The sequence below is a fragment of the Pistacia vera genome, unplaced genomic scaffold (assembly GCF_008641045.1).
Source record: "Pistacia vera cultivar Batoury unplaced genomic scaffold, PisVer_v2 Contig218, whole genome shotgun sequence".
NCBI classification, from domain to species: Eukaryota; Viridiplantae; Streptophyta; class Magnoliopsida; order Sapindales; family Anacardiaceae; genus Pistacia; species Pistacia vera.
Genome location: NW_022196022.1, coordinates 973,548 through 997,503, shown reverse-complemented (window position 1 = coordinate 997,503; position 23,956 = coordinate 973,548). Strand labels below are relative to the sequence as shown.

At 35.5% G+C, this 23,956-nt stretch overlaps 3 protein-coding genes across 4 annotated transcripts; 1 reads left to right on the top strand and 2 right to left on the bottom strand.

The window, feature by feature from the left end:
* Positions 1-7,140: 7,140 nt before the first annotated feature.
* Positions 7,141-9,298, bottom strand: LOC116130274 (malate synthase, glyoxysomal-like). The gene is made up of 4 exons (XM_031416030.1): positions 8,906-9,298; positions 8,502-8,827; positions 7,937-8,267; positions 7,141-7,852 (listed from the first exon to the last, which is right to left on the bottom strand). The coding sequence occupies exons 1-4, from the start codon at positions 9,296-9,298 to the stop codon at positions 7,196-7,198; spliced, it is 1,707 nt and encodes a 568-aa protein (XP_031271890.1). The 3' UTR covers positions 7,141-7,195.
* An 8,297-nt stretch (positions 9,299-17,595) lies between these two features.
* Positions 17,596-20,284, top strand: LOC116130225 (cyclin-dependent kinase G-2-like). The gene is made up of 6 exons (XM_031415963.1): positions 17,596-18,724; positions 18,990-19,125; positions 19,235-19,326; positions 19,480-19,591; positions 19,699-19,796; positions 19,916-20,284. The coding sequence occupies exons 1-6, from the start codon at positions 17,862-17,864 to the stop codon at positions 20,022-20,024; spliced, it is 1,410 nt and encodes a 469-aa protein (XP_031271823.1). The 5' UTR covers positions 17,596-17,861; the 3' UTR covers positions 20,025-20,284.
* A 291-nt stretch (positions 20,285-20,575) lies between these two features.
* LOC116130226 lies at positions 20,576-23,790 on the bottom strand. Of its 2 annotated transcripts, none has more exons than XM_031415965.1 (4): positions 23,223-23,790; positions 22,295-22,723; positions 21,794-22,100; positions 20,576-20,936 (listed from the first exon to the last, which is right to left on the bottom strand). In XM_031415965.1, exons 1-4 carry the CDS (start codon positions 23,655-23,657, stop codon positions 20,818-20,820), a joined length of 1,290 nt encoding a protein of 429 aa, XP_031271825.1. In that variant the 5' UTR covers positions 23,658-23,790; the 3' UTR covers positions 20,576-20,817. The 2 variants fall into 2 exon arrangements, with proteins under 2 accessions (XP_031271825.1, XP_031271824.1); XM_031415964.1 differs by having other exon boundaries at positions 20,576-20,960; positions 23,223-23,789.
* Between the last annotated feature and the right edge of the window lie 166 nt (positions 23,791-23,956).

The window sequence follows — 23,956 nt, the reverse complement described above, 5'->3', positions numbered from 1 at the left end:
TCACAATATTCATTGCAGAAAAAGCCCTTTCAGCGGTCGCAGTCGCAACTGGTAAAACCAATGCAAGTTTCACAAGCTTATACACCAATGGATACAAAATGTCTTTTTTAAAGCAAACTAAATTCTTAGCCAAATCACCAATTCCTTGTAACTTAGAGAATTCCTCACAAGAACGCATGTCAATAACATAAGTCTCCGCCTGGTTCTCAAGTATCATCAACTCAAATGCAGAAAAATCAGATGGATAAAACTGGGCAAAACGAATCAACTTATGTTTGTCAAAAGCAGAGAATGAATTACTTGGATCTAAACATGCCATACAAAGAGCCTCAGTACTAACCTCGTGAAACGAGTGTTAAGTTCTTGAAGTTGCATATCTATCACAGTATAAAACAATTCAACTCGTAGTGATGCAAATTTGTCATGTGCTCAACTCTCCGTCGTGGCCGCCCTCGAATTGCAAACAATCATCCTATCAAATGGCAATATCATGCTTTTGGCAAAATGAAGAAACTTCACTCAACAAAGATTCCCATCCTTCATCTCTCAACAATTGTAACCGTGTTTGGAAACTTTGACTAGAGCCATGCATTACTGTCTTGATCTTTTCTCTGCAATGCTTGTGCAACTCATTAGTAATCGCCATATACTTTTCATCATATGTAAGTTAAATGCAAAATCAAAGGAATAGATTAAATCTAATAGATTACATGTTTCACCCCTTTGTTCAGGATTTAAACCATCTTCTTCAATAACCTCAAGCACATCGCCCACAGAAGATAACAAAGGATTAAGTTGATCAATGTGTAATAATACAAGCCCCAACATGTATCACTAGGTCGTTTTAGACTTGTCTCTTGATTCAAACCTCGTCCCTTGCTAACCACAATTTCTAGTGCTTGAACAAGTTTATTAATTTGGCTCTCCGAAGCATGTCTCCCTTGCATGAACCTCCAACAACATTTATCAGATTAGTAACCAAGCTAAAAAATGAGCAATAGAAATGTGATTTTTTGCAACAGCTACAAGTGTCAACTGAAGTTGGTGAGCAAAACAGTGAACATATAAGCATATTCATTCTCCCTCAAAATCAAACTTTTCAGACCATTAAATTCTCCTTGCATATTACTTGCCCCATCATAACCTTGTCCACGTATCTTGACAAACTCAATCCGTTGACAGAATATGACTCAGAGCCATCTTAAGTGATACGCAGTTGTGTCACTAACATGTACAATGCCAAGAAATCGCTCAAGTACATGACCCTTTTATCTACATAACGTATAGCAATAGCCATTTGTTCTTTAATTGACACATCACGAGACTCTCAATCAAAACTGAAAATATGTTCATCTCCAAGATCACTAATGATAGCTTTGTGGTTTCATTTGCTGCAACATTCACAATATCTTTCTGAATCACTGGTGCTATCAATTTAAGATTCCCAGGTGCATTCCAAAACAACACTCTTAAAATGTTCATATGCTGAGCTAGAAATAAGAAGTCCGAGAAAGTTACCTTGGTTCTTTGAGTCTTCAGTTTCATCATGACCACGAAATGCCAACCCTTGACGCAAAAGAAATCTAATGCAAACAATGGATGCAGTCAAGCGAGTTCGTATTTGTCCTAACTTGATCTGATTGCTTAGATAGAGCCACTTCAATATGTTGCTTTGATTCATAAATTCACACAACTCTGTCGTGCTTGGTTATGAGCACTATTTGCTGGCCAACATGAATTTGAAAGCGTTCTGGTTTCTTCCAATTACAAAATCCCTCACTAACGAAAGCGTCACTACCAGCTTGGCTTATAATGGAAGGTCTAAAAAGATAACAATACAAACAGAAATGCAGCATCTTTGGTTACACTATACTCAAGCCTCGCCATACACATCAAACCAAGCAGATTAAATCGACGATATCCTTTCCAAATTTTGTCAGTGGAAATGCATGATTTCGAGGCTGACAACAACTCTTTTGCAAGTAAAATCTTCTAATTGCATCCCTATATTAGAGTATAATGTTGATTTTAGGTCGTAAGCTGGATCAGATGAAGATCTTTCAAGATGGCTTCAAGTTCTACATGACTTTCTTTTAATGGATCATTTCTTTATCATTGGCTTTACTTTCTTGGACTGATGAGGATGATTGATCTATTCTGATTTCTTTTAAAAATTTATCCATATTGCATACCTAATAAGAAGTTTTAACAATAAAACTAAGGATTTACAGATTAATACCTATAGTGATTTACATACATAGTAATGAAAAGACAATAAGACATACATAGTAACCCAAGTGATTTACATATAGTTGGAAAGACAATAAGAATGTTATTTTGTGGGTTTGAATTCCTTTTAGACTCATTTAACATGATCATGCATATTTATAGAAAAGAAGCAACTCCTTTTATAAATTGACTTAGTCAAGTAATTTAATGAGACGAAAGAAAAGATCATATACAATGATTTCTCAAGCTAATCTTTACAACAATAAATAATTAATTGTTTATGTTTAAAGTTTAAAAAGTTTTTGATATTGTCAACAAAGAACTATTATATGGTGTACTTGACATTTATTGAAAGAAGACTCCTCTTGAATCATCCCTACTAGGACATGTAATGTGGCCATGGACCACCCCTCCCTTTTTTAAAGAAACTTTTAAGCCACTCAAAATTCTAACCCCACTTTATTTTTTCATTATCTTTTCTCATTTTTCTAATACATAATAGTATTGCTTTATTTAAATGAAATAAAAACTAACTTTTCGTATGGAAATCTAAAAATTAACCAGTCTCCTGTTCTTAAAAACAACACTGAAATAAATACAGAAAAATTGAACCATACTGAGAACTAAATGAAGAGAATAGATGAATGGGTTCTGTGCTGAACTGAAAATTCTGAAGGGTCCACTAAGCAGTGAGATAGACCTATATATTGGTTACAATCATCAATCTTCATTTCATTTACACTTTGAATCAATAAATAAATAAGTGGGGCCGTGGGGTCATGAGTAGTTTCCAATTGAACAAAGTTACACTTTTGATAAACATGCAAAAAGGAGATTCACAAATTCAAGTGGGGACCGTGGGGTTGATTCAATAACCATGCAGAGAGTTTTGAGAACTCTTTCATTTTTGTTTTTTTTTTTTTTTTTGCCTTTCCCATTGAGTGGATTAAAATTAAAATACACCTACAAAGTAAGCAAGCCAAACTTATTTCTCAACAATAATTAAATTAAAAAAACAAACTAAATTTACATGTAACATGATCCAAGTTCCAAATCCAACCATCAGCAGTAAATGAGGCATAATTCTGATAATGAATAATTTATTTTTTTGTCCTGTTTTTCATTGTGCTTGGGGACGTCTGGGCAATGGCATTGCTGCATTGGCTAAATGGTAAGGGCCCCTTCAATTTCAAATACTCTGGTTGGCCATTAGAGCAAGATTCAAGTTTAGTAATCACAAATTCTAATATATAATACTCAATTTTATTGGAAACTAAAATAAAAAAAGTTCTACAACTGTAAAACATGGAATGAATAGAGAAAATTAGGGATTTAGCCTTTAGGATTAGGGACATTACCTTTGATAAATGGATGAAAAGTACTGCTGGATGTTGGTTCAGCCGTTCAGCCTTGGAAGGAGAGTTTGGTGAGAGATTGAGAGTCAGAGTCTGAGAGAGACTGAGAGTTAGAGCACCTGCTGACCTGCACCATGAGAGAAAAAGGGAAGAGAGAAAGAGGAAAGAGAGGTTTTACTTTTTAGCGTGTGTTTTGTTCTGGAACTGTAAGAGTTCAAAACCCAAAAAGCTCTTCTTTTCCCAAAATGTCAAAGTTATATAGGGGGCGAAATGTCAAAGTCTTGTGGGGGCGAAATGTTAAAGTTTTATAGGGGGTAACATGCGAATAAATAAAAATATTTATGGACTCTGAAATTTTTTAAAATTTGAGTGGGGGCCGTGATCCCCACTCGTCATTAAGTAAATCCGCCACTGATCACTCGGATTGTTCGTGACTAGCTTGTGCTAGGTTGAGCTATATATCGACGAGTTTATGCTGGGTTGGACAATCAGTAGAGTCGGACTGATTCTGGGTCGAGCTATTACCTTGCAACTCCTCGAGCTTGATGGAAAATCACACACAACACCACCCCTAATGCCATTTGAAAATGCATCATTAACACCCTGAATGCTAACTCCTTCTGTTGGTGTTTAAAGGGCAAGAATGCCTTTTAACACTTTGACTTATATAAAACGTAGTTATTGTCAAACCCCTAACTATCACTTTCTCTTTGACCTAGCCCCAACAAATTCAACTCAAACCCATAACTTCTAGTTTCTCTCACTACAACCCCCATCCGCACCTTCTCCTCCTAATGATGCATCTCCTCTTTTAACACAAACACAAACCACCCATCTCCTCCACTAACGCAGGCACAACCGCCCATCACCTCCATCAACAAAAACACACATTCATAAACACAACTAATAGATACATTAACAAATTATTAAAATGACAAGCAAGGCCAAAAATCGCGACCTTGCCTAATGCCAATTGTGACGACCTAGGTTGTTTTAAGGCTCTTTGAGCTGTAGACCAAGATTTCTCACAGATAATGAACATTAGAAAATTACTCAAGAGAAAATTCATTCTATTGTATTTTTTTGCTATCTTGATAAAGATGAGCTACAATGCTTTATTTATAAATTGAAAACAGAATTATCTAGGTGATGAGTCATATAACCATATCCTTTGAATTATGGCTTTAACACACATGGTGAGGCAAGGTGTGAGCTAGTGTTGTACTGGGAATAAAAAGTTTGTTGTTGCTTAGTCAATCACCTGGGTGAGGGATATTTGAATAACTTTGCAAACGGTAAACATTATTTGAAATTTCCTTTGCTAACACACCTCCTTCAAGCGACATGGACTTTCAAGAACGTTAAGCTTTTCTTTGAAGAAGTTGAAAGATTCTGTTGTGGAGGTTTTTGTCATAATCAGTAATATATTCCTTCGAAGGAACATATCTAATTTCTGAGTTTCTGTTAGCAACCGAATCTCTGATGAAGTGAACATCAAACTCAATGTGTTTGGTTCTTCCATGGAGTATAGGATTCAAGGTTAGAGAAACTGCTTCTTGGTTGTCGCACCACATGATTGGCTTTTGAATAAGGTTCAATTGAAGTTCACTGAATAAAGAATCAATCTAGGAGATTTCAGAGAATGTTTGAGCAAGGGATCTATATTCACTTTCTATGCTAGACCTTGCAACAGCCCTTTGCTTTTTTGAACTCCATGAAATTAATTTTCCTACTAGAGATATGCAATATCCCCCAGCTGATTTTATATATCATCAATGTCGGATGCCTAGTTTGCATCAAAGAAACTTATTAGGTCAAGTCTCCCTTGATTAGTGAACTTCAAGCCATGGTTGATTGTTCTTTATAAGTACCTAAGGATGCTTTTGCAACTTTGCCAATAGAGCTCTGTTGGTTCATGCATGAACTGACTTTGTTTACTAACAACAAATTAGTTTATTCTCAGCAAATGTGATGTTTGGTCTTGTGTTTGGACCATGTTGCAATGCTACCAAGATACTCCTAGGGAGTGTTCCGTTTTAGAATGTGCTACTCCCTTCTTTATAAGTCCTGAGCCTGTAACCATAAGAGTAGGGGTTGGTTCACAATTGGCATGTTGGCTCTTTTCAGAATATCAAGAATGTACTTGGATTGAGACACATAAAGAATGTTTTTATCTCCACAAATTTCCATGCCAAGGAAATATTAGACATTTCCAAGACCTTTCAGGAAAAATTCTTTGCTTAACTTGTCAATAGCTTGAGAGATTTTTTTATTAGCAACATCATCTAACCAAGATGTCTTCAACATACATAAGGAGAATAATGAGATGATTTTGTTTACGTAGGACAAACATAGATGAATCTGATCTTGAGTTATCAAAGCCCCAATTGAGTAAACATTTCGTAGTCTCTGAAACCAAACTCTATAGGCCTCTTTCAATCCATAGAAGGCTTTTCTAGTTTGCACACATGGTTTGGGTGTTGTTATCTTGAAATCCATCTGGTTTGTTCCATGTATATTGTTTCAGCTAGAATGCCATTTAAGAAGGCATTATCCACGTCTACTTGCATCACCACCCAACCATTTAACATAACAAGGCTTAGTTGGTTGTGAATTTCACCACAAGACTGAAAGTTTCAAAAAAATCTACCCCTGCAGTTTGATAGAAACCCTTTCCAACTAATCTGGTCTTGTGCCTTGACACATTTCCATCCGGATTCTTGCCCCATTGCTCTCCTCCAATGAGAAGTTTGTAATGCTTTACCGACGTTTGTTGGTTTCTCAGTAAAGGATAAAGCTTTTGTCTGTAGAATTTGGTTTAAAGTTATATATGCCCTTCACATATTAATTTTAGATCATTGTATGTCAAGTTTAGGACTTTTTTTCTAGTTTTTAATAAATCTTTCCTTGATGATAGACCAAAATCCTAGGAAATCAAATGCAATTGTTCCCAAACATAGGGTGCGAAGTTATTTTACTATGTTTATCCGGAAAGCTCGCTATCGTCGTTTTTGAACTGAAACTTCAGGATCCAAGAATCGTGCTTTCAAGTTTCCAAGTCTTCGCTCTCGGCCTTCGGTACTCCCATCTACTGTTTGGATTTATTCTTCTATTCAACATATAAATATTCATTTATTCGATATATCAGTTAGGTGTTCAGTGTTCATCATTATTAATATTGTAGTACGAAAATAACTCAAACTACCAAGAAACGGAAAATGATCGTCTCTTCAGTTGTCTTTTGATGATTTTACTTGTAATTCACAATGGTTATCTGGGCTTGGAGAATTTGTTTGGTCTCATTTTAACGTATATTCGCAAATTAATTTGCTCTTTTTAGCAGGACTTATGTTTCTGATCTAGACTTTGTTGTTATGGTTCGTGATATTAACCTATCCAATTGGCTGCGTAAAATCCTGTTAGATTCTCATCAAATTTCAGTTAGAAAAGAAGTCTTGTTTCAGTATACTGCTTATATCTATGGTGGATTATAAATAAGTCGGGAGTTCTTCTAGGAAAATGATGAAATAAGGATAGAACTTATTTAGAACAGGCAGTTATTGCAACACAAGACAGACAAAAACTGTGAATTTGAAAAGGGTTAAACTCATTTAGAGTCTAGATGATCCCTTTGGATGATGTCTGACGATATGATTGTAGGCATCCAGAGTCAGAAAATCATCCAGTGTCGCTGCTTTGCATTGCCGAGTAAACATCTTACAAGCCTCCTTGTACATTCCCTTCCTGAACTTTTCTTTCCCCACCTCCCTCTCAATCCTCGCCATCTCTTCTTCCACAATTCTACCAAAGAGATCACGGCTCACTTTTACTCCAAGCCCGTCTCCATCCAATTCCGCTTCATATTTCAGCCATTGCCAGTTCTGAACTCTGCTAATCTCAGCAGTGGCTGCATCTTCCATGAGGTTATAAAGAGGTACTGATCCTGATCCAGTGAGCCATGCTGCCAAGTACTGGATTCCAACCCGGGTATTTAGGCGAAGACCTTCCAGGGTACGAACTCCTCTGGGCCTCTGTAAGAGGTCTTCTTCGGTTATATTCACTGCATCTTCTCGCTTCATGGTTTGTATCTGATTAGGGGCATTGCCCATGTTGTTGTTGAATAGTTCCATGCAGGCTGGGATCAGTCCAGGATGCGCCGCCCACGTTCCATCGTGCCCTGCCCTCACCTCTCTTAGCTTGTCCTTCCGAACAAGATCCAATGCAGCCTCATTTGCCGCCGGATCATCTCTAATTGGAATCTGAGCTGCCTGTTAAAATTAAATGTTGGATCTTTGTCATAAGTAAGAATGAAAAACGATAGAATAAGTTAATAAGAAGAAGAACTCATTTACCATGCCGCCCATGGCGTGAACACCGCGCCTATGGCAAGTCCTGATGAGGAGATCGGAGTAACTTTTCATGAAGTGTTGAGCCATGCCAACCTGGACCCTGTCTGGTAGAAGACGATTTGGGTGACCTTGGAATGTCTTCACATAGCTGAAGATATAATCCCATCGTCCACAATTCAAACCAACAGAATGATCCCTAAGCTCATACAGGATTTCATCCATTTGGAAGACAGCCGGAAGAGTTTCGATCAGAACAGTGGCTCTGATGCTTCCTCTTTCTATTCCTGCCATCATCTCCGCCCTCTCAAATACAGAGTTCCATATTTTTGCTTCCCTGCCAATAGTATTGAACTTATTGACCAACAGAATATTTCAAAGCATGATGTGTAGGTGTTTGTGTTTAAGAGGGAAAAATTGAAATGGAAATTGTGTAGAACTAAGTCATGGCTTTGTTCTCAACCTCCTCAATTGTCACATTCTATTTTCAGAATAAAAATACAGGTATTGTTGAATATTAAAGAGTTTCTTTATCTTTATAGATTTTTGCTTGTGCTGTCAACTCTCTTACCTTGAATGTTCCATCTTAGGTAGATAGAAGAAAGGCCCAAATCCTTCACCCTGGTTTCGTCGGAAGGCTGCATAGTTGTGGTAAAAGTATAGGCCAAAGTCTACCAGGCAACCAGTTGCAGGCTCTCCGTCAATGAGGATGTGCCCCTCAGGCAGATGCCAACCTCGTGGGCGGACAAATAGCTTAGCTGTCCTATCATTGAGCTTGTAAACTCTGTTCCTGGCCTTGTCATGGAAGCTTATTGTCCCATCAACAGCATCCTTTAAATTCACATGCCCACTAATAAGATTCTCCCAGCTGGGCGAGAGGGCATCTTCAAAATCAGCCTATGAAAAAACCAACAAAATCTTAGTTTTCGTTTCTTAGAAGATTAATAATGGCTTAATAAAAGAAGTAGAACTGACCATGAACACTTTAGCTCCAGAGTTGAGTGCATTGATGATCATCTTCCTCTCCACCGGGCCCGTAATTTCCACCCTCCGATCAGCAACAGCCTGCGGAACAGGCGCACATGTCCACTCCCCTTCCCTTATATACCTTGTTGCGGGATCAAACCCTGGCAACGCCCCTTCATTATACCTCCTTTTGGCCTCCTTGCGACACTCCATTGCATACTTGATATGGTTTCTGAATTCTCTGTGCAAATCTGCAACAAACTGCAAAGCATCCTTGGTGAGAATTCTTGCAAACTCTTCACCGTATCGGCCTCTAATCTCCACTCCCTGAGGAACATCATTGTATGCATTCATGTTTTTTGCAATTGTTGCGGGGTAACCGTTTGAACCAAAGCCCATCATCTTGCGTCTTTTCTGATAAAACTATTCCTGTTGTATTGTATTTGAATAGGATAAGTGTAGGAACTTTAGAAATATAAAGAGAAAGAGCGGCAAGTGGATTGGTACAAAAAGCGTTATCGGAATGGGCTAAGTTTAGAGATTCTATGGCTTTATGTGCGTAACATGATAAACTGTGACTAAGTCCTTGGTACAGAACGGATAAAGGGGTGGCTTTGAAGCTTGTGCCTGCCTCGGGAAGTGCAGTTTCTTATGATACTGTGGAACAAATGGTGCTATTGATGCGTGGCAGTATTGGCTCGTCGATGTTACCAAGATCATCATGTTCTAATTCATGAAGGCTTGTGGAAGTGTGGGCTGAACCCATTGTAAGGGATGATATTTTGTACCTTACAAACACAAAGCCATCTTGTTTCTGAGTTGCTGGTGTGGGCTTTGAAACTTGAGGACGAACAATTGAATTTTGTACCAGGAAAACAATAACTTGAGTCACAAATAATTAATGTTATAAAAATTGGTGACTGTTATGAATAAATGTGGATGTCTCTTGTAATTCTATAACTTTCTAATCTTTCATCTTCTCTAACTCTTAAACCTTTCAAGTTCTACAACTTCAAAATATTTTATTAACTTTTAATTTCATTTATAATATTTCATAATCTTGAGATTATAAATAGATGTATTATAAAAGATAATGTACACTCAATTTTGAAATAAGAAAACCATTTGATCTATTTCCCCTCAATTATCTTCTCTCTTCTTGTAGCTTATTTTATACGTTATCAGTACGAATCTCTAACCATATCAACTTGTCAAAGAAAAAAAGAATTCTAATCAAGTTTCAACTTTTGTCTCTTATGAAATTTGGAGTTGAAGTTTTCCATTTGCCAAGTAAGTAAATTCAATTTTGCTTGTATCTCAATATGCCTTATAAGTATGTTGGAATGGTTAACCATTTTTATAGTATAAAATATATGAAAGTGTTTTAATTTGGAACGTTTTGATTTCATTACAAACAAAACATTGTATAGTGATAGATTTATAATTTGATTAATATGAAAAGACATACATATATTTGTAAATATTTGCTTTTATGATTTGTGTTTTCAAATTATTAAATTCTCTATAATTGTAATAAATTGTATGTGCATTATTGTTATTCTAAACACTTATTTGTAGTAATATTTTCATTTTATTAGAGATTGTCTAATTTATTAAATATTTTTTTTATAGTTTTCGTCATGACAAATCTTACAAAACTTGAATTTGTGGCTCTAGATATTATGGGCAAGAATTATTTGTCATGGATTCTTGATGCTGAAATTCACTTAGATGTTATGGATCTTGGTGAATGGTGACACCATCAAAGAAGGAAATGAATCATCCAATCAAGATAAGGCTAAAGCCATGATTTTCCTTGAACATCATCTCTACGAAGGATTGAAAACTGAATACCTTATAGTAAAAGATCCACTTACTCTTTGGGAAAATTTGAAGGAAAGGTATGACCACCAGAAAACTGTGATTCTTCCTAGAGCTCGTTATGATTGGATACATTTACATTTACAAGATTTTAAATCAGTAATTGAATATAACTATGCAGTATTCAGAATTAATTCTCAATTGAAATTGTGCGGTGAAAATATTACTGATGAAGATATGTTAGAGAAAACATTAGCTACTTTTCATGCATCAAATGTGCTCCTGCAGTAGCATTATAGAGAAAAGGGTTTTCAAAAATATTCTGAACTAATTTCATGCCTTCTTGTGGCTGAACAAAATAATGAGCTATTAATGAAAAATTATGAAGCTCGCCCAACAGGTTATACTCCATTCCCTAAAGTGAATGTGACAATATCTAATAATCATGGGCATGGGTGAGGTCATGGCCGTGGTTGTGGTCGTGGTCGTGGCCGTGGCCGTGGACTTGGTCAAAGTCGTAATAATCACAACCGTTATAACTATAACTCTTCTAATTATAAAAGCTACTAGAAGTGGAATAATGATGAAGAGAAAAAGGAAAAGGGCAAAAGTGGACAACATAAAAATTTGAAAAATACAGAAAATTTGTGCTATCGATGTGGCATGAAAGGACATTGGTCACGTACCTGTTGTGCACCTAAACATCTTGTTGAACTTTATCAAGCATTGTTGAAAGAAAACGAGACAAATACGAAAGCAAATTTTGCTTACCAAAATGAAAATAGAGAAGCAAATTTTGCTTAACAAGATGATAATTTTGATCATGGACCTGATGATATAACACATCTGGATGTTGCAGATTTCTTCGAAAATCCTGAAGGGAGAATTGATCATTTAATCGAGGATGGGAATGATCAAAATTATTAAAGTTATGTTTTTGTGAGTGTTTTACTTTTAATATGTTTAAGTTGAGTGTTTTGCTTTTAATGAGTGTTTTACTTTAAATATGTTTGAGTGTGATTTTTAATTTTAGATAAATTATTTTGTTTTGTTGGCTTTGTAATATGCCTTACTATGTAATTTGTTTTTTAATAAAGAAAAATGAACATTCCCAAGTCTATGATTGGATCCAAGATTGATGATGAAGATCTTTGTCTCGCAGACAGTGCTACAACACACACTATACTTAAAGAAATAAAATATTTTTCTTCTTTGATAATGTGTGAAGCTAACATAAATACAACATCTGGTTGTACAAGATTAATTGAAGGCTCTGGAAGAGCTAATATATTATTGCCCAAAGGAACACAGTTTATTATAAAAGATGCATTATTTTCTTCCAAGTCTAAAAGAAACTTATTAATTTTTAAAGATATTCGCTGTAATGGATATCATACTGAGACAACAAATGAAGTAAATATTGAATATATTTATATTACAAGAATAATTGCAGGCAAGAAATGTGTGTTGGAAAAATTACTTGTTTTTTCTTCTGGATTATACTACACAAACATCAGTGTATTTGAAACACATGTTATAGTAAACTAGAAGTTTACTAATCCTAATACTTTTATTATTTGGCATGATCGGTTAGGCCATCCTGGTTCAATAATGATGCGAAGAATCATTGAGAATTCACATGGACATCCATTGAAAAACTAGAATATTTTTCAATCTAATGAATTCTCTTGGCTGCTTATTCTCAAGGTAAATTAATTATTAGACCATCACCAGCTAAAATTGGGATTGAATCACCTACTTTTTTAGAATGAATTCAATGTGATATATGTGGGCCTATTCATCCACCATGTGGACCATTTAGATATTTTATGGTATTAGTAGATGCATCTACAAGATGGTCCCATGTGTGTTTATTATCTACTCGCAACTTGGCATTTGCAAGATTACTTGCCCAAATAATTCGATTGTGAGCACAATTTCCAAATTATACAATTAAGACAATACGTCTTGATAATGCTGGTGAATTTATGTCTCAGGCTTTTAATGATTATTGTATGTCAATCAGAATAATGATTGAAAAGCCTGTTGCCCATGTTCATACACAGAATGGTCTAGCAGAGTCATTTATTAAACGCCTCCAATTGATTGCTAGACTATTACTTATGAGAACAAAGCTCCCAAGTTTTGCTTGGGGACATGCTATTTTACATGCAACAACACTTGTACACATTAGGCTAACAAGTTATCACAAATTCTCCCATTTACAATTGGCTTTTGGTCAAGAGTCAAATATTTCCCATTTAAGAATATTTGGATGTGTGATATATGTTCCAATTGCTCCACCACAACGCACTAAAATGGGTCCCAAAGAAGATTGAGAATATATGCTGGATATGAATCTCCTTCTATAATTAAATGTTTAGAACCATTAACAGAAGATTTATTTACGACACGATTTGCCGATTGTCATTATTTTGATGAAATAAAATTCCCAGCATTAGGGGGAGAGAATAGGCAATTGGAAAAGGAAATTACCTGGAAAATGTCATCATTATCTTATCTTGATCCCCGTTCTAAACAATGTGAACAAGAAGTTCAAAAGATAATTCATTTACAAAATGTAGCAAATCAGTTGCTAGATGCATTCACTAATTTAAAAAGAGTGACTAAATCTCACATACCAGCTGCAAATGCTCCAATTCGAATTGATGTCCCTGAAAGACAATTACTTGTAGCAAATGAATCTAAGGCACGTTTAAAGCGTGGTAGACCAATTGGTTCCAAAGATAAAAATCTCGAAAGAAAAGAGTAGCAAATGACCAAGATGTTTACATCAAAGAGGCAAGTTCTCATGAAGAGAATAGAGACATATTTAATCATGAAACTCCAGAAAAAGTTTAGATATCTGAAACTAGCAAGAATGAAGAGATCTCAATAAATTATGTCTCTACAAGAAAAATATGGAATCGAAAAGAAATAATTGTCGACAACATTTTTGCATACAATATAACAGTTGATATTGTAAATAATAATGAGGATCTTGAACCTAAATTTGTTGAAGAATATAGACAGAGAGAAGATTGGCCAAAATGGAAAGACACAATCAAGGCAGAACTGAATTCATTAGAAAAACGTGGAGTTTTTGGACCTATAGTATGAACACCTAAAGATGTAATACCGGTGGGGTACAAATGGATATTTGTGCGAAAACGAAATGAGAAAAATGAAGTCGTAAGATATAAAACACGACTTGTAGCAAAAGGGTTTTTGCAAAGACCTGACATTGATTATCAAGAAACATATTCTCTAGTGATGGATGCAATAACATTTCGATTTCTTATTAGTCTGGCAATAAATAAAACCCTTGATATGCATCTAATGGATGTAGTTACAGCCTATTTATATGGATCACTTGATAACGACATATATATGAAAATCCTTGAAGGATTTAAAATGCATGAAGTGTGCAACTCAAATTCTCGAGAATTTTATTCAATTAAATTGCATAAATCATTATATGGATTAAAGCAATCAGGTCATATGTGGTATAACCGTCTTAGTAAATATTTGTTGAAAAACGGTTATAAAAATGACCCTATTTGCCCATGTGTTTTCATAAAAAGATCTGGATCTGAATTTGTTATAATTGCTGTGTATGTTGATGACTTGAATATTATTGGAACTCTTGAAGAGATTCAAAGGACAACATATTATTTAAAAATGGAATTTGAGATGAAAAGACCTTGGAAAAACAAAATTTTGTCTCGGTTTGCAAATTGAGCACTTAACGAGTGGAATTTTTGTGCACCAATCAAATCATACTGAGAAAATATTAAAACAATTTTATATGGATAAAGCACATCCACTGAGTACGCCAATGGTTGTAAGATCACTTGATGTGAACAAAGATCCTTTTCGGTCGGCAAAAGATAAAAAAGAGGTACTTGGTCCTGAAATACCATACCTAAGTGCAATAGGTGCATTAATATATCTTGCTAACAATACACGACTAGATATATCATTTTCAGTAAATTTGTTAGCAAGATATAGTTGTGCTCCGACATGAAGACATTGGAACAAAATTAAGCATATATTCTGATGTCTTCAAGGAACAATAGATATGAGTTTATTTTATTCAAATGAATCTACACCTCAATTAATTGGTTATGTAGATGCAAGATATTTATCTGACCCACATAAAGCTAGATCTCAAACAGGCTATTTGTTCACATATAGAGGTACGGCTATTTCATGGCGTTCTACAAAACAAACTATAGCTGCTACTTCTTCAAACCATACTGAGATAATAGCTATCCATGAAGCAAGCCGAGAATGTGTTTGGCTCAGATCAATAACCCAACATATTCAAGAATCATGTAGCATTGATTACAACAAAGAAGTTCTTATAATATTATATGAAGATAATACTGCATGCATAGCTCAGTTAAAGGGAGGTTATATCAAAGGTGATAGGAAAAAACATATATCACCAAAATTCTTCTTCACTCATGATCTTCAAAAGAATGACAATATTGAAGTTAAACAGATTCGCTCATGTGATAATCTGGTAGACTTATTCACTAAAACTTTACCGACGGCAACATTTGAAAAGTTGGTATACAATATTGGAATGCGTCGGTACAAAAATCTTAAGTGATATCATCATGAGGGGGAGTAAATACGCACTGTACTCTTTTTCTCTTGACCAAGGTTTTATTCCATTGGGTTTTCCTGGTAAGATTTTTAATGAGACAATTTCTAAATTCATATATTACACAAGAATAATGTACTCTTTTTCCTTCACTAGGTTTATTGGGTTTTTTCCTAGTAAGGTTTTAACGAGACATATTCTTTGTGTAATGGACATCCAAGGGGGAGTGTTATGAATAAATGTGGATGTCCCTTGCAATTCTATAACTTCCTAATCTTTCATCTTCTCTAACTCTTAAACCTTTCAAGTTCTACAACTTCAAAGCATTTTATTAGTTTTTAATTTCATTTATAATATTTCATAATCTTGAGACTATAAATAGATGCATTATGAAAGATGATGTACACTCAACTTTAGAATAAGAAAAACATTGGTTCTATTTCCCCTCAATTATCTTCTCTCTTCTTATAGCTTATTTTATAGTGACTATGATATTAATAATTGCGTTAATCAAATTGGAGAAACTAGAAGTCAAGCTTTTTAATAAATTCTTTTTATTTATTAAAGTTTTACTTTAGATCATCCTTTTATTAATTTTTTTATATGATATTTCTAACCAACAATTTTGATAAGCTCCTCTTTTACAATACGGTCCAAAGTAATGTTACGTTGTTTTATCAATAAAGATTAGTTCACAACTCAATCATACAAACTTTCTCTTATAACTTCAACGTGACAATTTATAATTAGGTAGACGATACTTATTACGAGTTGATCAATTACGATCTGTCACATCGAGGTTGTAAGAGGAAGTTAAAAAGATTGAGTTTTAAGTATAGTATTACCGATTGTTTTATAAGTTATATACAATATCAAAATCCAAATGGTTGAGGAGCTTGATTTATATTTAGAAAAGTTGGATTAAGAAAGTAAATTAAGAAGAGTAATACTACACTTACAAAGAAATTTTACAAAGATCTTCATACAAAATGATGTGGCAAAAAATGAATGGAATAGTGAATTTAATGAGTTTGACTTTTTGTTTCACTCTTTCATTCATTTTTTGCCATCTCACTTTGTATAAAAATCTTTGTAAAATTTCTTTATAAGTATAGTATTATTGAATTAAGAATATCCAACTGAATAACGGCTTCGTATTTAGAAATGCAAAACAAAAATATAATTAGTTAATTAATTAATATAAGGAGTAACTTATATTAAAGGAAATTACCACTCCTATTTTTTATTTTCCGTTTCTTTGTTTCTTACAATAATAAAGGAAATTGCCATGTTTCTGTTATCTTAAAAGGCCGTCAGAGGACTAGAAATATAAATACCATAAGTACATGGTAATCAGAAACTAATCTGGACCGTTAATTTAAACCGACTTAAAAAAACGCGTGTATAAAAGATTCTGAACAGATCCACCAAGCACAAACACAAACACAAACACAAACGCAGAAGGAATACGCGTGGTCCGTAGGCAAAGCAGCTTCGGGTCGGTTTCGAGTTCGAATTCGAATTCGTTGTCTCTTCTCTTTCGCTCACTGGTAAGATCTTTAATTACCTGTGAATTTCGAAGGAGAGACAGAAGTAAGCACCAAATTGAAGTTCTAGGGTTTTGATTCTGCTCTGATTCATTACTCAATTTCAATTTTTGTCTTGATTCATCGTAATCATCTTTCTTTGATTTCTATAATTGATTTCTGTTCTGGCTATACATCTTTTTGTTGTTATACTTGATTGGGTTTTTGTACTAGAAAAATTGGGGATATTGTATACTCTGTTTTAAGAATTTGGGACACCCTTTATTATTGAATCTCTGAGGGTTTGGAACTGTTTTTTTTTTTTTTTTTTTTTGGTACTATTATTTCTTGAGTTTGATTTTTGATTGAGAAGAGTTGTGGTGTTAATAATATGGCGGCAGGGCGTACCAATGTTTCGAAGAGAAGAGAGGATTATTATGATGGTTACTCCAAAAAAGAAGTTGTTCATTACAGAAACGGTACTGGTGATGCCAAAGTGATCCGAGATTGGGTTGATGACAAATATAAACATGGGTACCGATATTTGTCAAATGGGCACAATTCTGGTCCGAAACGGGTTGAAGCCAGGTTTGACGATGCACACGGTTGTAAGAATGGTGAAGTGTCAAAATGTGATGATGGGATTCTGTTGCCTTCTGCGAAGAAAAGGAAGTTTTCACCCATCATATGGGACTTGGATGAAAAGAAAGTGGAAATTTCTTCTAAGAAAAGATTTGCACCTACGCGTACTGCTTTACTATCTCTGAAATCTTCTGTGCGCTTGGTTAGTGAGGTGCCGAATGTTGTTTCTGATGGGGGTGTTGCGAAAAGCCCTGCATTGGAAAATAAAGTTAAAGGGCTGGACTTCTTTTCAGAGAAGTCTTTTTCTGATGGTGGTTCAGTGGTGGCTACTGTGTCTGAGTCGCCAGGGGAATTGTCTCCTTCATTGCCTCAAGATATTGTGGTTGATGACCAGGTTCAGTCAGAGGTGGAAGAGTTTGTTCAAATGCAGAATACATCAACATCACGCTGGGCTTCTGACAGTGATTTGGAGGATATATCTCTATCTGATGGTGAAGATGCACCTGTTAAGGGGGAACAGCTTTCAAAGAGGTCTACTCCTGAGAGTGGGGAGTTCTGTAGAGAAAACTCTGAAGATGGGGCCAGATTGTCCGAATCTGATATTATAGATGGGGAACGTTCTTCCAAAGATGAATATTCTGATAATGAGTTGGAGGTTGATGATGTCTTGGATGTTGATAATACAGCTGAAGAGGATATTGCTGTCGAGGAGCCTGCCATTTCTGGACAAAGAAGTAGTAACATGCTTCAGAGTTGTAGGCATGTGCTTGAATATGAGTATCTCAACAAAGTAAACGAGGGCACTTACGGCGTTGTGTATAGAGCCAGGGATAAGAAGACGGGAGAAATTGTGGCATTGAAGAAGGTGAAGATGAATGTCGGTAGGAAAGAAGATTATTTAGAATATGGTTTTCCTACTTCATCTTTGAGGGAAATTAACATTCTCTTGTCTTTTAATCATCCTTCAGTTGTTAGGGTTAAGGAAGTTGTTATGGATGACTTTGATAGTGTTTTCATGGTTATGGAGTACATGGAATATGACCTCAAGGGGCTAATGGAGTCAATGAAGTTTCGTTTTAGTACTAGTGATGTCAAATGCTTGATGCTACAGCTTTTGGAGGGTGTTAAGTATCTGCATGACAATTGGGTTCTTCACAGGGATTTGAAAACATCAAATCTTCTTTTGAACAATCGTGGTGAGTTAAAAATTTGCGACTTTGGCATGTCACGCCAGTATGGAAGCCCACTTAAGCCATATACATCAATGGTGGTTACTCTATGGTACAGGTAAAGATGCATTTCATTTCTTCTGTAGATCATTAAAAGTATTATAATAATAATAAGACGCACTTCTTAACTAATAAATCAACTCTGTCTTTTCAGGGTTACTAAATGATCTATCTAGTATCGTGGTTTAAACTTTAAAGCACCTGATCGTTATCATAGGCCTTGTTTATATGTAGAATATACTTCTTTTTTCCTTGCCAAAAAGATTAGTAGCATAAACTAGTTATGGTAATCTCATTTAGTTCTGTGATACTGTATGTTACAGGGCTCCTGAACTTCTGCTAGGAGCAAAGAAGTATTCCACAGCAGTTGACATGTGGTCGGTGGGTTGTATAATGGCTGAAATGCTAGCCAAGAAACCACTATTCAGTGGGACAAGTGAAGCTGACCAGATTGACAAGGTAGTTATTTCTCATTGACATTATTCCTCTTTTTATTTTTTTAATTTATATATTTATTTCATTTTATGTGTTGGCCTTCTCAGTGATGAATGTTTGAAAATAATTGCAGATATTCAAAACCCTTGGCACGCCAACTGAGAAAGATTGGCCTGGATTGTCTGAACTACCGGGACGAGCCAAAGCAAAATTTGTTAACCAACCGTAAGCATCTTTTTATGCTATCTTTTTTTGGTCAAGTTTTTATGCATATAGACTATTCTAGGATATGGTCTCTTTTTGCAATTCTTGAAGTTAACTGTGCATAGGCACAGTTGTGTAATTTTTCAAATGATCATCTTTTTCATTTTGTCCCAGGTATAATCTGTTGCGAAGAAGGTTTCCTGCCACATCTTTCATAGGATCTCCGGTTCTTTCGGAATCAGGATTTGACTTGTTAAATAGACTTCTGACTTACGCTCCTGATCAGGTAATTTTCTGTTAATATGCAATTCCAAATATGATTTTGGTTATATCTTTATGTTATAAATTGCATGCTCAATACCCCTGTTAACAAATATTTTCTTGTTCATGCAGCGGATAACAGTTGATGATGCCCTCAATCACGATTGGTTTCGTGAGGATCCTCTTCCCAAGTTCAATCATACCTTCTCCCCACAGCATACTTGGAACAGGTAGCTGTCTAGCTAATGAGATAACTAGACGTAGCATACAACCTAAGAAAATTTCCGGCAGTTTTGGTTTCTTTTCTCTTGGTAGTTTGTGTCTCAAATTTTGTTAACTTGGTTCTAAGGCATTTAGAAGGAATGCAGAAGAAGAGAAGAGAGTCCGGACTAGGAAAATGTAGTGACAGTCAGCACGACTACTTGCATCATGTACCATTCATGAAGCGACTTTATTAAGGCATCGATGTGAACCCAATTCTATTGAAGCTTTGATTGATTAGGAGCCAAGAGGGAGTGGTGTTAGTTGAAGTCTACGTTTGGGATTAACTAATGAGTTATCCACTGACGTTTTACTAATCCTCATTGTAGATAGAAATGTAATTGTTACTTCCAGCATGGAGTAAACGAAAAAGGAAAAAAAGAAAAGTTTTTCTTATTCAGATGCTTACTTCAATCTTTTTTAATCACTGCCCCTGGCTTTAGTTTCAAATGCATCATCTTATGAGTGTTAATAAGGATTAGTTTTGTATCTGCAATTTCATTTCCCTTTTCCTTTCTAAACAAGCGAGAAACTGCTTCTGGGTTGCTGCCTAATTGAAAATTGTCTTTCCTGTGAATTTTTCTCAGAGAATCAATAAACATTACCAAGTTAATGTAAATGAAATATCTATCTATTCCCCGTTAACTATATCTATGTGCTACAGAAAGTCATTAAAATTACTTAATAATGAAATTTGAACATCCTATGTACTGTATTCGGACAAGTACATTTTCATTAAACACACATCTTCGTCATTATACTTTATATTGGTGCAGACGCTCTGTATTAGTCTTTATATTGGTACAGGCTTTGTATTAGTCATTTATAAGTACCAAATGATGTTATACATGGCTACTCATTATCTGAAGCAAATGAAGTGTCCTCTCAAGTAATAATATCAGTTAAGCAGACGCCATTTCCACCCATAACCGTAACCAAAAAACTCGGTGGATAGAAACGTGAGTTGCCAAAGAGATCTTGCTATGAATGTCATTTTGTAGTGAAAGTAATGGTCTTCCCAAGCACAAAAAGAACCACAGTGAGTTCAATGAAGAAAATTGTATTGATAAGAGCTCGATCAATAGTCCATCCGAAGATAGTGGCTCCACCTGAATTAGATTGCAAATATGTAACTGCAGGGCAAAAACGGCTCAAGTAAACATCATATATAATTACAAAAAATAGAGGACCAGACAGAATTACTATATAACTAGGGGAGCTGATACACAGATTGATAAAATTGGGGACCTTTTTCTGTTCTCCAGAAAGGACATTGCAGGAACCTTCGAGGAGATATATCTATAATTTTAGAATCCCGGCTTCAGTGTCAACCAAACATCACAAAGATGAAGTTTCTTTTCTGATTGACCTGTTTGGCTAGTCAAATGCATGCCAACTCCAACCAATACAATTATAGAATTAACAAGCTTTCCCTACTTAATCAAACTAGGTAAAACAGTGCAGACTGTCATTGAACCAGATTAACGTCCCTTGGGCAAGAATATATGACACTGTTAAATCTTCTTACAGGTTTAGTTTTTCCTACTTCACTTTAATGGTAAAACCTTGCTTTACAGCATCGTTAAATCTGGAGGTAGCCCATGGCCACAGTTTGGCTGCTGAATTGGTTGTTGCTACCATGGCAATGCCCAAGAGAGAAAAATCAAATCTTCCCGATGCTATTCTCAGTGTCTATGGTGCCTAACTCAAGTAATAGCCTTTTAAGTTTTACGGACTGAATAAGTTTTCTGACTGACAAAGAACCAAGATAGTTTGATCTAAAGACTTGCTGGCCTATAAGAAACTAATGCCTTAGATTGAGCAGAATGACAATTTAAGAATTTCTTATATCTTAGCATAAACTAGGCGAAAGTTTATACTGACTAGCTGGATAAGTGACATTTGATATATTAACTACTAATAGACGTATAAAAATAAGGAATTAATGTTTCATAGATACACATACCAAAGGCCTGTCTCTTGTGATACATGGTCATATAAGATGCCAACTGAGTATTTGTGGCCATTGGCACATAGTCACCCGACTCCAAATCACTTTCAGAGTAGCTAATAGGTATTGAGGATGAAGGATTTGCAGCCTCCAAGCTTCCAACATTACTATTGATTCCCAATTGAGAGGCACCGTTAGAGCTGCATGTGATTGAAGCATGCCATCTGCTAGCAACTGATCCAAGACCCTGCGCTCTATGTGAGATCTTAGCAGCTGCATGAAGGCAAATTACCATCCCAACAAGCTCAACAATACAGGCGACCTACCAAAACCAAAGTGAAGAAAGTGAATGTGAAAATCTTTGAGGTGATGATGGGCCTCACAGGATCGTCTTAACATAAGGTAAAAAAGCAGTTCAGCTGACGTATGAAACAAAAATTATGGCAACATACAAGTTTAATATATTATTGACTCGCATAAACTGAATAAAGAAGGAACATATTTTTTTGCACTTACTGCAAAATCACCGCCATTAATGAAATTGATGATCCCATAGTTCCCTGTGGTTTCCAGTAGCGACATAAATTGAGTTGCTGTCACAACCAAGAACTCAAGAAGCAGATATATTCGAAACCTGTGGCTTATCTTAGATAAATGATGCTTTAACCTTACATGTTCCTCGATATACACTGAAACGTCAAGATCTCTTTCTAAAAGTTTGCCATAATTTTCAAAGTGAATCACTTGCAAATTGCACACCAAATGGAACAGGAGACTGCCAGATAGATAGATAATGGTCGAGTAAGTCCATGATACAAGCAAGGCAACTACTATACCAACAGATTGCCACCACGATTGATGCGCATAGACAATATGTATAACCTCACGGGCAGCCTTCAAAAGAAAACAAGGTAAAATCCAAACGCCCAACAATTTGAAGAAACCCTGAACAAAGAGAACACTTGAATCAATGATCTGATCATATACCAAAACTTAAGTGCACAAGAAAGACCGACCGACCCCTAACCAAAAAGCTTGAACCTGTGATCTCAAGCAACAAAGATGTACTTATTAATATTATACTAGAAATTTACGCATTCCTTGGGGAAGAGTTGAAGCTTCACATCAATTGATCAAATCAAGTGCATAATTGAGTTTGAAACCAATACTATTTAGTTCATATTTCAAAATATTAGCTTTAGGTATCAATTGCATTTCTTCCCTACCAGAACTGATTTTTGAGCTCTATTCTTGAGGAACAAAACGACCTACAAATTTGATACTGTTTCTAAATCCCGCTATTTCGAATTTAATGTGAGATTCCAACCACAAAATTAGTGATAAAAAAAAAAAAAAAAAAAAAAAAAAAAAAAAAAAAAAAACCATTCTTCAATGAAAAAGTTTCTGAAAGAACTGAAAAGAAAAAAAGTTGGGTATTACTCACATGAATCTTCTGTATATACTCTCGACGAAACTCGGCGAGGTGACCGTGTTGGCCGTCCACGAAGAGAAACTTACGGACACCATACTTGCGGAGATTGTGAGAAACACAGAGAAGAGAAATGGCAGCAACAAGAGACTGGGAGATGAGAATCTCAAGCTCAAAGTTTTTAACCTCATACTTTTCACAGTTTGAACAGTAAGATAATTGGATTATGAAAAGGGGAAGAGCAACACACAGAAGAAGAAAACAAAACCACGAAAGACTAAAGCGTAAAAAAGAGTACTGGCAAAATCCAAAGATTCTGAGAAAGGTCTCTAAACGATCCAGAGATTTGGAGAGTTGGGTGTCGTTTACTTCCACATCTTCTTGTTGTAGGGGTGGCGTCTCTGTTTGTATAAGAGGGGTCTGTGTTGTTGATGAGTTAGGAGCTGCCATTAAAGCTAGAAAGAGAAATAGAAAAAGTTGAAGATTAAGTGTACTGGTTTTCTGTTGAACGTGAAGGACACAACAGTTTCCAAGCAACAATCGTTCAACGTGGAAAAGAACACTTCTTTTTTCCTTTTAGACTTTAAAACTCAAACAACTTTAAATACATAATTAAAGCTTGAAATAGTTATTCATTGGTTAAAAAGGAGGTGTTTTGTTGGTGGGTAATGATGATTTAAAGGAAAATGAAAGAGCTTTTCCGAAACCCCAAGCAGAGACAAGCCATGACTGAGCTCACATCACATGTA

Coding starts and splice junctions, on each gene's coding strand:
- LOC116130226 (XM_031415964.1), bottom strand. CDS start 23,657: ATGGCAGCTCCTAACTCATCAACAACACAGACCCCTCTTATACAAACA. Junction 22,724..23,222: donor AGTATATACAGAAGATTCAT/GTGAGTAATACC, acceptor CTCTTTGTTCAG/GGTTTCTTCAAATTGTTGGG. Junction 20,961..21,793: donor TCACAAGAGACAGGCCTTTG/GTATGTGTATCT, acceptor TTTGCCCTGCAG/TTACATATTTGCAATCTAAT.
- LOC116130225 (XM_031415963.1), top strand. CDS start 17,862: ATGCAGAATACATCAACATCACGCTGGGCTTCTGACAGTGATTTGGAG. Junction 19,592..19,698: donor TGACTTACGCTCCTGATCAG/GTAATTTTCTGT, acceptor TTGTTCATGCAG/CGGATAACAGTTGATGATGC. Junction 19,797..19,915: donor CCACAGCATACTTGGAACAG/GTAGCTGTCTAG, acceptor CTTGGTTCTAAG/GCATTTAGAAGGAATGCAGA.
- LOC116130274 (XM_031416030.1), bottom strand. CDS start 9,298: ATGATGGGCTTTGGTTCAAACGGTTACCCCGCAACAATTGCAAAAAAC. Junction 8,828..8,905: donor CTGGAGCTAAAGTGTTCATG/GTCAGTTCTACT, acceptor GTTTTTTCATAG/GCTGATTTTGAAGATGCCCT. Junction 7,853..7,936: donor TTCACGCCATGGGCGGCATG/GTAAATGAGTTC, acceptor TAATTTTAACAG/GCAGCTCAGATTCCAATTAG.